At 38.1% G+C, this 12,776-nt stretch overlaps 1 protein-coding gene across 1 annotated transcript in view; it reads left to right on the forward strand.

Annotated features, from left to right (window-relative positions):
• Positions 1 to 3,187: 3,187 nt before the first annotated feature.
• The window catches only part of SMURF2 (SMAD specific E3 ubiquitin protein ligase 2), a 75,298-nt gene continuing 65,709 nt past the window's right edge, over positions 3,188 to 12,776 (forward strand). The window contains exons 1-4 of the mRNA XM_042449762.1: positions 3,188 to 3,282; positions 5,150 to 5,258; positions 11,230 to 11,363; positions 11,900 to 11,965. Of these exons, the coding sequence (XP_042305696.1) occupies positions 3,201 to 3,282; positions 5,150 to 5,258; positions 11,230 to 11,363; positions 11,900 to 11,965 (391 nt within the window). The 5' untranslated portion in view covers positions 3,188 to 3,200. The remainder of the gene's footprint in view (positions 3,283 to 5,149; positions 5,259 to 11,229; positions 11,364 to 11,899; positions 11,966 to 12,776) is intronic.

Here is a 12,776-nt window from a genome sequence, read left to right on the forward strand (position 1 = left end):
ATCTTATTTAGTTACAGTAAGTCTGACTCATAGGTACAATTGCGAGGTGGCATGCTTTTTTGTTGAATTTGAAAGAACAACAACCTAGTAGTGTTTAATATGTTCATGGTTAGGCCATTTTAAGTTCTTGCCTGAAACTCTTGTCACACATAAAACTGTAGATAATTATGTTTTATTTGAATATTGTAATATATGAAATAGATTGACACAAGGAGAACTAAGTGCTGGTAGAGACGCCAAGCTGGCATATGCTGATCTATTTTATCCCTAAATTGCCAGATACTTCAGTTTTACTTGGTACTTGATATTAATGGTTCTCAACCAGTTGTACATGTCTTGCTGGTGAGATACAGAAACAGCCTAAGTTGAGACTCTGCATTTTCATCACAACTGTTAAAAACTTTCCTTTCCCGCAATCCCTATGTTGGCATGAAAGTATGATGTACTTTCTTTCATAAACTACCTGCTGTGGATCTGACCTTCTGGAAGCATCAATTACCGTCATCCCTCAATATTTACGGATTTGATATTTGCGGATTTGATTATTCACGGATTTCATTAGTATGTTCTCTCTAGGACTGTCTAGGTCCTCCAGTGCAACTCTGTGGTCAACTTTAACTAAAAGTTGCACTGAAAGACCATTTGTAGCTACTCCAGTGCCATTCTATGGTCAGTGTATGTTGGACATTGACCACAGAGTTGCACTGGAGGACCTAGAGATTCTCCTCTCAGTGTAAAACAGTGTTTTTGTTATTGCGGTTTTCCATATTCACGGGGGTCTTGCTCCCCTAACCCTAGCGAATATGGAGGGACAACTGTAGTGTCTTACAATTTTCAGCTTCTAATGGAATCCTTTTTTTTTGGGGGGGGGGCTTGTATTTACTCCCAGCAATACTACTTTGTATTTTAAGAACATACCATTTTCTGTGTTCCGTGTTATGCTGCAGTTTTTTTGTGTCCCTAAAAGGTGCTACAGAAGTAACTAACAGCAGTGTCTGTTAACATACCTTTTTCTATTTCTATCATAGTGAGACTCAGGTTCTTTAATAGTCATTAGTGGGAGCTAAGATGCAAAAGGTTGAGAGCCTCTTCTCTGCATAAATCAACAGAGTGTACATCAGGCAGGCTTCCAAATATCACATGACTTGAGTATGTGTGTGTGTTTGATCATTCTTCTATGGAGGGAAGGGATCCACTAACAGAATATACCTCCAGTTGACCCAGCCCAAATGCATCACAAATTTTCCCATTCCACAGCTTTCCTGGCCCTCTATGTAGCATTTTCAGGGGGTTAGAGAGGCTGCAGTGGGAAGGAATGAGAGGCTGCAGTGGGAAGGAACGACCTGTTTCCATAGGTCTCTTTACACATGTGTTTATCCATGCCATTGATTTTACAACTTGAGCCCAAAATGGATCAAATAAATGGAATAAATAAAATATTTCAGTATGTTTAGCTTACATTGATAGGCTCATCACAGATGTTCTTTCAGTAGAGTTTGTCTATCAGCATTCAAACTTAGTGTATGTTTCTTTCTCACTGACCTTTCTTGTACACACTCATTATCCAATGGCAGCTTCCCTATATGTAATTTCAGCTACTCCAACCTACTTTATTTTGATTGAAGAAGCTTCTTCACCTAGCCTGAGTAGTCTTCTTTTCTACTTAAGAAAGGGAGCTAGTTGCAGTATATTCAGCTACAACTACCACAGGTTCATGTTGAGGGTGATAGAGATGAATATAGTGGGCTGCCTAGCAAAGATGTGGGGTTGGAAATCTTCTGTAGAATTTGGTGTTTTTTTTCTTACAGTGTTCCAGTGTTCACTGTGAAATTATCTACACCATATAGATGTCTATGTTTAACCAAAGTTGTGTGGGCTGTTATGCTGCATTCAGTCATGTTAAATGGACTAAATACAGGATATGAACTTTTAGTTATTCTCTTACGAAGACAAGCATCAACAAACTCTAGTGCTCTGTTGTCTGTGGGGGAACTGAAAAATAATGCATGACAGAACTGATAAAAAGTGCTGAGAATGAGTAAGTGAATGATAGAACTGGTATGTTACTTTGCAAAAAGAAAGTTAAACTGTTAGTATGTCAAGCAGAGCTCTCTTTAGATATGTGTCATAAAAACAAATAGTGTTCATTCATTCATTCATTCATTCATTCATTCATTCATGTGTAGTCATTTGTTCATTAAAGGTAAAGGAAATATATACCACTTTCTTTATTTTGGGGCAAAGCAGAAGGCCCTGCACGGCCCACTTCCAAATCGACTGGCGCCAGCACAGTTCCAGCGCAGCACTGCAAGGAATACGTTATTTTCACTTCTTTTTTATCTGGTCCAAAAGGCCAGATCATGATGCCTGAGCAGCTTCCAGCCGCTTTGGGGGAGGGATGCATCATTTGAATGCCACACCGCAAAGCAGCCCAAAGCCTTTCTTTTGGCCTGTACATTTTGGGCCTTTATTACAAATATTTCAATAAAATAAATTCCTCATAAAGCTTTGAATGTGTTGGAATATAACATTTAAACCAAACATGCTTATTCAGATAACATTATTTAGAGTAATGGAAAATTTTATATTTTTCTAGAAAACAAACGTCGCTGCTGCCTAAGTGACTGCCGCTTAGAGCAGGTTTGCCCCATTATTTTCTGCAGAAGACCATAATTGTCTTTGCATTGGCGATGATGATGATGATGATGATGATGATGATTTTTTTTAAAAAAAATCTAGTGCCGTTCCCCCTAAGCCTGGACTTGCTGTATTTTCACTGTGTTGTGGTGGAACATGCAGCTATACATGCTTCAAATTAGCTTCCTTTTTCTGCCATGAATTGTATGTATGTATGTATTTTAATTAAATTGTAGGGAAGTTGTAAGTAAGAAGAGCTAGGTTAGATGCAAGCAACTCTGTGAAAATGATATTACACTGACCATGCATGGAAGCAATCCTCTTTTTCTCCACAGTTACTATGAGTGGAAGAAAGAATTGCATTACAGTAGATTATCCTTGGGGCACCACTGTGTATAGGTTGTGATTCTTCATCTGTGTGGATTGCAGTCTTGTGGTATAATGCGTTTGTTGCAGTCGTAAACACACTGACTAAGGCAGAAGTTGCACTGAATAAAATAGGACTTCTGCATGAATGTGTGTGTGATTCTGCTGTTGAGTTTTGGGAAATGATTGGCAACTCAATGAAAGCTCAAAATGTTATTCTGTGTCTTGTTTTTCTTACAGTTCTCTGTGCGAAAAATTTGGTGAAAAAGGATTTTTTCCGTAAGTATTTATACATTTATTCCTTCAGTCTACATTAGCTCTTTATGCTGCCTACCATGGAATAATCAAACCATTTATCCAGAGGCTTCTGATACAGTCTGCATCACCATGATTTTAGTGAGAATATGTGCAACCAAATTCAAATACCTTGGCATATGGATTGTTTTGATAGTGTGCATTAACACTATTACATTTGTAATATGGTAGTATTATACTCTTACTTTTCTGTTGTTCTGTTGGAGGATTTTATAAGATTAAAATGAATATTCATTTTGTATGATTTTCTCTTTTAGTTTGTAATCATGGTGTTACAAACTAAAAGAGATTAGTAATCTGTTTTCATTTCAAGCTCACGATCCAAAGAACTATGTACATGTATTCCACATAGACATTTTTGTACACAGACATTTTTGTGGAGGTGAATGGAAATTAGATGTGAACAGCTGAAGAGAGTTACCAAAAATTAGTGTGAGAAATATGAAGTCGAAGGCTTTCATGGCTAGCATCCATAGGTTTTTGTGGGTTTTTCGGGCTATGTGGCCATGTTCTGGAAGAGTTTATTCCTGACATTTCGCCAGCATCTGTGGCTGGCATCTTCAGAGCATGCTTGCCTGGAAAGGAGTTGGGTATATATATACTGTGTGAACCTGGGAAGGCAGGAGTGATTTGCATGTGTATTGTTCTGTTGCTGATGGAATAATCCACATGCAAGTCACTCCTGCCTTCCCAGGTTCACACAGTATATACAGTGTTACCCCGGGATACGAATGCGCCGCCTTACGAAATTTCCGGGTTACGAAAAAATCCAATTGAAAAAAACTGTTCCGGGTTACGAAGGTTATTTCGGGTTACGAAAGAAATTTTGGTGCTTTTCGGCGCTTTTTTGCACCAAATCGCGGCTTTTCCCCATTAGCGCCTATGGGGTTTCGGCTTGCGAAAGCCTTTCGGGTTACGAAAGCGGCGGCAGAACGAATTATTTTCGTAACCCGGGGTAACACTGTATATACCCTACTCCTTTCCAGGCAAGCATGCTCTGAAGATGCCAGCCACAGATGCTGGCAAAACGTCAGGAATAAACTCTTCTAGAACATGGCCACATAGCCCGAAAAACCCACAGAAACCTGAGAAATGTGAGAAATGTTTTCACTTTGTTTCTTTTTGTTAATTTGGTGTGAGACAGTGTTGAAGGGTTTGGTTTTGATTGTAATATCTTGTGTATTACAGAATACTTCAGAATTAGTAGTTGTACATACTTTTCTTAGTGACTAAAGTTTAGTCTGTAGTTACACAATTAGAGGTTTCAAGAAGTGCCCAGGTGTGTTGATTTTGGAGCTATGGAAGAAGTCTTCCTATTCTTCAAAATATTTGAGTTGTGAGAAGAATTGTAAAAGACTGATTTGCTTTTAGTGTATGTATGATGACAGTCTAGTGTGTGGCACTCATGCCATAAGCCCAAGTAAACAGACTCTGAATGGCATGTATGTTGTTGTAATGAAGATCTAAATAGAAAGAGAGACCAAAGACTTCCTTGTAGATTTCCTTATAGAAAAAAGCACAGGTGAATTTTTCTTTACTTCATTTTGGAATGTTGGGTTGAAAGTACTGTTGCTTCCAAGATGGAAAGTAGAAGATAATTGAGTACAGAAATAGAATTTGAAATGTCTAAACATATTTCAAAATGAATTAAACTCTTAGGATAATGTAAAAGTACTAGTACTGTTTACTGAATAAAACTCGTCAACTTCAAAGTATTAAAATGCTTGCTGCACAAAATGCTTGCTACACAAAAGCCAACAAATGGCAGTCATGACTGAGATATATAATTATACTGCCCACCCTATTATGTATTTTTCCTCCCTTCTGACAGGGCTTCCTGATCCATTTGCTAAAGTGGTGGTTGACGGATCTGGCCAGTGCCATTCTACAGATACTGTGAAGAATACCCTTGATCCAAAGTGGAATCAGCATTATGACTTGTAGGTGTCAATAGGGATGGTTAAAAGACTTGAAGTTGGGTATTCATTAACAGAACAGAAATTTATGGAATCAGATAGACTCTTACAATGTTTACTCCATGACTTTATAAATGTGCAGTAGTTTAGTAGTCATTTTATTTAATTTCAAACATAGTTTGTCTTGTTTTTTCAGCTAAAACATGATAAATGCTATCTAGATCGCTTGTCATTTTTTCACCTGTAGCTTAAAAGGCCTTAAATGAGGAGGTGAGTATCATTATTTTTGTGACAATGAATACTGGAGCAAAACAAATATTTGGACTATCTCTTAACCCAAACGCCACTTTTATTCTTTCATTATATTTATCAAATATATTTTCTGCATAAAAATATTTTTTATGTGTTAGAACATTCTTTTACTTAATAACCCTTGGAATAAATATTGTGTCGTCTGGGTCAAGGGTGAATGGAACGGTCACCTTCCAGATGTTGTTGGATTCCACTTCCCATCAGCTTTTCCATGGCCATTGGTCAGGGATGTTGGAAATTACAGTTCAACAACATTCACAATTGCTGCTCCAGATAAAATTGGCAGATTCATAGGAACCTATTTTTCTTATAGTATGTTTACTTTCACTCATAGCATATTCACTCTCACTGCTGACAGCATGTCTCTGTAATAATTGGCTTTTCTGTAGCTTACCAGTACAGTAGTAAGCTACACTACACTATAGTAGATACCATCCACGTATAGCCATTTGTAGTTTTGTTAAAGCTAAGGTGAACTGACTCCTTTGACCTAACTTCATGTGACTCTTGGCTTAATTTCAAAATCCTTTGGCAAGCAGTCAGTTCAGACTCTAGCATAAAAAGCAGTCTCTTTCTTTTGTTACACAAAGAGATAGGGAAGGAGGTGCAGGGAATGTTCTTTAAGAAGGAGATGGCAGGGAAAGGAGAAGGGGACCCCACCCACTTTCATCTCTGGTTCCAATCACTTTTGGTTTTGACCCTGCCCTGTACCACCATGCATTCACTGACAGTGATCCCCAGTGAACCTCTTCGTCTTAATTAAAAAACCAGGTTACTTACCCTAGTTTTTTTTTAATACTCTTGCTGGTTTTTAAAAAAACTGTTAATTTAGTAAGAAATGCTTCTGTAAATATAGCTGCTTGTATTAGAGCCTAATAAGAGTTAATGAGTGTGAACAAAGGAAAATCAGTGAGATAAAGCAAGAGCAAGTGTCAGATTTGTTAACTGTTAATTTTTTACAGTTAAATTCATGAATACAACAATCGGTCAAATGTTGTGTTCCAGTGTTAGCCTTATCAGTAGAGCCCAGAAGGCTTGATTAAAAAAAATGTTTTAACTTCATGCTGGAATAAAGCTGACACCAGTGCCAATCAAGCCTTCAAGGAGAGGGCATTCCATAACTGGGCTACCACAGCAGAAAATGCACTCTGCCATGCACTCATGCAGTGTATTGCTCCTACTGGTGAGACCCAGAAAAAGCCCCCTCCAGCAGACAGGTATCCTCATACAGGTATATATGGGGCAATGCATTCCTGCAAATATCAAGTTCTCAAGCTATTTAATATTTAAAAATGATCACCAGCACCATGAATTCAGATTGGAAGTGTACTGGCAGCCAATGAAGCATATGGTTTCTATACAATGTTCTGGTCAGCAGTGCAGCCAATGCTTTCAAGTCTTCCAGGTCAGCACCACATAGAGGTCATTGCAGTAGTCTGATTGGGAAGGTACCAGTGCATGAACTACTATGGCTAGAATTCAAAGATATAGTTATGTTAGTCTGTAGAATCACGATGTAGAGAGATTTTGTAGCCTTTGAGACTAGCTGAAAGAAGTTGGCAGCAGGAGCTTTCCTAGACTGAAGTCTACTTCCTCAGATGCATTCACTCCACCAGATGCATCTGAAGAAGTAGACTTTAGTCTAGGAAAGCTCATGCTGCCAACTTCCTTCTTTAAGTTAGTCTCAAAGGTGCTACAAGATCTCTCTACATTGTACTATGACTAGGTTATACATATCTAAGAAAGACCATAGCTGGTGGACGATTCATTTGGCCTGAGAGTACTCCTAAATCCTTTCTCTCACTTTGATCCCACAGCTATGGACCTGTGTCCCTAGAGGGAAGTTCATCCCCATCCATGATTGATCATCCATCTTAATTCTGTTTTTCATTCTCCTGCATTAAAAATAATTAAAATTAATAATAATTTTGCTTTTTTTAGCCCAGGGTGCAATTCTATATGCTGAAAGTAAGTTCTTTTGAATCACCTTTTCTAATAAGAAATGGGTTTTGGTTCACTTGTCACACATCATTTCCAGTACACACATTTTAACATAACACTGGAAAGTGTTCAGCTCTTTGGGAATTCCTTTCACAGAAGACTAGAAAATATCATAATAAAGACAGTACGTATGTCATTTTCTGCCAAACATTGGTGATTAATTCTGCAGTCTGAGATTAATTATTTGCCTACTGTCCTCATCTTTATAGTAGATTCTTAAGGCTCTATAATAATGTTTACCTTAACAACACAGTATTGCATGGGAACGCTGGTCTTTGACTTATGACACATTCGTTGTTACAGGAAATAACTTGCATGCCAAGGATAATAGTGTCTCAGTGGCAAAATGCCCACTTGGTTTCTTTGCCTGTGGATCAAATAGATGAAAGTGGGGGGATTCAAAATTCTTAGAACAGATATAATATAAAATCCCTTTCATTTTTCATTTTCATGTTTTTGAATGAAACATGTTTAAGTATTTTTGACAATAAAATATAAATATAATAATTGGAAAAAGCTCCCCTGCCCTTAGGAGATTCATTTTGAAATGATTTGTTGTTGTTGTTGTAATAGTAAAACAGTATTAAAATTTTGCTGACAATCTTTGCACTTCTTCTTCTTCTTCTTCTTCTTCTTCTTTGCATTGTAAGTGGCCTAAAAAAACTAATGTGTTTTCTAATGGGAATTTTGATGAGAGAGAACAGCAATAAGAGATGGAATTGTCTAGAAATTCTATTCTTCAGTCTAGTTCAAAAATCTGGGATCTCTTAGGGGAATGATGATGGATTTTGTGTGCTATATACATCATCAACATGTATGCAGAGATGTTTCTTTATTCTTTCCCCTTATTTTCCATTGTTACTGTATTTTACTTTTTCTAGTACTTAAAAGAATTTTCATGCCAATGTTAGTGGGATTTCAAAAGCATGATATAAGGTATATCAGTTTGGTGTTTTAAATGGAGAAATCCAGGTTATACAGAAAATGGGTGAGAGAGGACTGAAAGTCAAGATTTTTTGTTTGTTTGTTTGTTCATTTTGTTCTTTGTACTCTTGTTGGCTTCTTCAACAGATCTTTCTTGCCTACGTGCTGAGTTTTTCTTTTCCTAGGTTTATAGGTCACAGATTTCTGGCTGGATGTAGCAGAATTAGTTAATTCGTCTGTTGAACTGAAACAGATATATTGATTTGTCTAGATTTGAAAGGACACTGGGTTTCTGTGTCTCTCTTTCTCAGAAACCTCACAGATTCATCTCTGTCTGTCTGTAGTCTGTCTCCCTCTTTCTTTCTCACACACTTCCTTTGCTACTGCTGGTCACTGGAGTGGAAAAGAGGTTTTAGCTCCATACTTATTCCAATGATGTTAAGCTGAATTGCTGGGATGGGGATGACATTCAAGCATCATCACTGTTGTGGAGAGCAGGCTTTAACTTGGCACCTCTCCCAGCAATTTTGCTTGATAGTGTTGGGATGGCTGTGAAGCTGAGTCTCCCCGCATCCAGTGTTTCTTAGGGGTGGTGGAAGAAGAAGAGGTTTTAACCTCAATCCTCTCTCAGCAATTGTACTTGGAAAGAAGACACATGATAATGACTTTCCTTATGTGACCTCTTTTTTTAAGCACTCCCAACATTTTGCTGGGAAATAGGGCACAGGAGGAGAATCGTTAAATGCCTTGTTTCTCGACAGAATCAGGCTTGCATCAGCTCACCCAGCAGCTGTCAGGGAGGCTGTCTAGAACCAGATTCTGCTGAGAAATAGGGCAGACAAAGATCATTGTCCTCATGTATCCTGTGTGGCACTGGCAGACATTTGGTAGCCCCCTTCGATGGGCCTTGTGTGGCTTGGGGGCTGCATATTGCACATTCCTGAAAGGTAATGTTGTGCACATACATGCATTCCTCCCCTCTGACATATACATTGCCATTGTCACTATGAAAGGGTAAAAGACCAATATATGTACAAAGGAATGATGTGCAGATAATCATAGCTTGTATAAATTATGAAAAAGCTAAGTGATGAATCTTTAATTGACACAAGTTAATTTAAATCTGTATTTAATAAGAGAAATTTCCAGCTCTGCTTTTATGTTGGTATTGCATTTCAGATTGATATATGGCAAATGTAAAACAATGTACTTTCAAGCTACTTGCAGTAAAAACTGCTGTGCTTTTATCTGTCACACAGTAGGCTAGATGAAGAAGGGACCTTTTCCAAAGAAGTTCAACTCAGTCATGAAGGAAATGTTTTCCCTCTTTGGAAAAGCATCTTTTATTTGGCAAGAGTACTTTGTGTTGGTTCCTATACTAGATGCTGGAACGGTGTGTCCTTTAGTAATTCTGAAGTGCTCTGACTGTCTAGATGCAGGACCCTTGATTATCTGGTAAAGTGGGTGCTAAACCTTACTGAAAACACTGTATTGATTTGAAAGCATAAATACAGTATGTATATATATTAAATGTATTTACCATGCTCATTGAGAAAGACCCTGTGATGAACAGATGTCTTTCTTGAGTATCTATAACATTCTTTAAAAGATTTAAGAAAAGCAAGCAAACAGAATTTGAAATTAGTATCGACTTCATTTTTTTCAATTGTTCACAGGCACCCTTCTTTTCTAAATCCTACTGAACTGACATTGCCAAAATATGACCTGTCAGAAAATATATTAATAGGTGTTTATATTGCTAATAATTTTACTGAAAACAAACTCTGTACTACATTTAATATTAATGTAAAGAGAGCACAGTTTTCCCTCTCTTCATAATCAGAGTAATGTGGCAGGGATGTAGCCGGGGGGGGGGGGGATCTGGGGGTCTGGACCCCCCCTTCCATTAGAAAAATGAATGGTGTGTGCTGCTGCGCCGCCACACTCAAGCCCCATTATAATGGTGGCACTTAGTCTGGACCCCCCCCTTCCTAAAATCCTAGCTACGTCCCTGAATGTGGGTACAGTGTAATTGTTTCCTGCAGTGCTTCTCAGCTGTCTGTTCCTGTATGCAGCCAGTCAGCTGAAATCTTCAAGAATTTTGCAAAATGATGGCCTGCATACAGTAAAGAAGAGGGGTGGGCTGGGAATACGTGTTACATGAACAGCCATTGTAAGTCTTGGAAGATAGGTCAGGATTTTTGTTTTCAAGCTCTGAAAATTTCATTTAGCATTAGATAACTGAAGATGTACTGTGACTGTTGTGGTGGGAGTAGATAATTTAAATGGGTGAGTGTAGGAGGATGTGTTTTAGTAAGTGGAATAGTTGGATGTTTGTACTGACGGGGAATATGTAATGGAAGAAGACTGCTAAACATCTCTCAGGGAGACCCATAATTCTTACATTTTATATCCCCCCCAGGATTAAACACCCAATGATATACCAGTCCTTTTCCTTTAGACATACTGTCATTGTCTAGCCAAAGGATGTCGGCAATGCTTGATTTACGTAAGACATTCTGAAAAGCTCCTTTGAAATTCCTTAGTGTAAATTCTGTTTTACAAATAAATTACTTGGGAGACATTTGCCAATCTGTAGCATGCAGTTCCTGTGAATCTGACCTCTTTTGCCAAAAGAAACCATGTTTACCCTTTTTACCCTCAAAAATATTTTGCAATCAGGAACTGTGTTTGATAGACTGTCCAAAGTATGCAGTCAACATAATTTGTATTGCTTTGATTCTTATCCTTTTTTCAGATATATTGGAAAATCAGACTCCATAACGATCAGCGTATGGAACCACAAGAAAATCCATAAAAAACAGGGAGCTGGTTTTTTGGGTTGTGTGAGACTGCTTTCCAATGCTATCAATCGCCTTAAAGACACTGGTTGTGAGTAGACACAATGCAAATTATTCCCTGTTTTGGAGCAAGTTTTTTAGAGATACTGTTTCCAACATGGTATTATATGTAAGCTGTTCTGTGTTTTGGGCATGTAAACAAGCATGTAATCCCCCCACATATTGCCTTCTAGAAATGTTTATATTAGGGATGGGCAAAGTATGGTCCTGGACTAACGTAACTATTTCTGCAGCCTTGGTCCTTCCAGAATCTTCAGGTATCCCTTTTTGCCCCCCAAAAGGTGAATTGCCTCTACTAGAAATCTCCAGAAGAGCATTTTAAAATAGATTGCACCCTCTCCACCCTGTTTAACATCAAAATTTACACATCTCGCCACCAACCCCCCCCCCTCTGATGTGCATTTCTGGCCACTTCCTGTTTTGTTTTGTCTTACCAGTCTGTGTGCCCTTCTAGAAGGCCTGGGTCAGAAAACTGTCTCCTCCTCAGTTGCTGAATTGCAATATATCTAGGTATGCATGATAGCTGCATGTGGTAAAGTGCATATCTGTTTTTCTCTGTATTTGTAGATCAGAGGTTGGATCTGTGCAAACTTGGGCCAAATGACAATGATACTGTTAGAGGACAGATAGTAGGTAAGTGCCAGCCTAGTCTAGGTTTGTGCTTAGAATACCAAAATGTTAGCATTCTAATTTTAAAAATATATGTTGTAGAGAACTGTTCCTCTGTTATTAAGGTAAGTTTGGCTGTTGTTAAAAAAAAACGGGAGTAAGCATGGCATGGCTTTGATGTAGCCCTGCTAATTTTTGGCAGAAAATCCTCACTGATATTGTGAAATACAATTTCTGTAAATATGAACTGGGTAAAGGTACTGTATTCAGCAAGGCATTTATGGTATGGTTTTGGCTATGGATCTTAATAGGTTTCTATTGCTTCTTTTGCTCCTTTGCATGCAGTGTATATAATATGACTAATGAGTGTGTCTAAAGGATGCCTCTGGAAAAGCATGACAAAAAGAACAAAAATACAATAAGTCCTCCATATCCACAAATTTAGTATCTGTGATTTCACTTACCATGTCTGAAAAAAATTATGTTCTCTTTAGGTATTTCTAGCTCCTCCAGTGTGATTCTGTGGTCACGTCTGGACTTAGCATACCATAGAATTGTGCTGTAGGACCTAGAAAAGCATTCTCTTTAGGCATTTCTAGGCCCTCCAGTGTAATTCTGTGGTATGCTTGGACTGGAAGTTGTTCATTGAAAATAATAGGGTTCCTTATTTATCTGCAGTTTTAAGTACCCACAGAGGGGTTTGGAACGTAACCTTCATAGATATTGAGGTTGTACTCTACTATTCTCTTTAACTCAGTGGAGGCCTCCAAAAATGGAAGTTAGTAGCAATTTTCACAACTTTTCTTTTTATCCTTCCGGGCGCAATACAAGGTGT

Source organism: Sceloporus undulatus, chromosome 2, assembly GCF_019175285.1.
Source record: "Sceloporus undulatus isolate JIND9_A2432 ecotype Alabama chromosome 2, SceUnd_v1.1, whole genome shotgun sequence".
NCBI lineage: Eukaryota > Metazoa > Chordata > Lepidosauria > Squamata > Phrynosomatidae > Sceloporus > Sceloporus undulatus.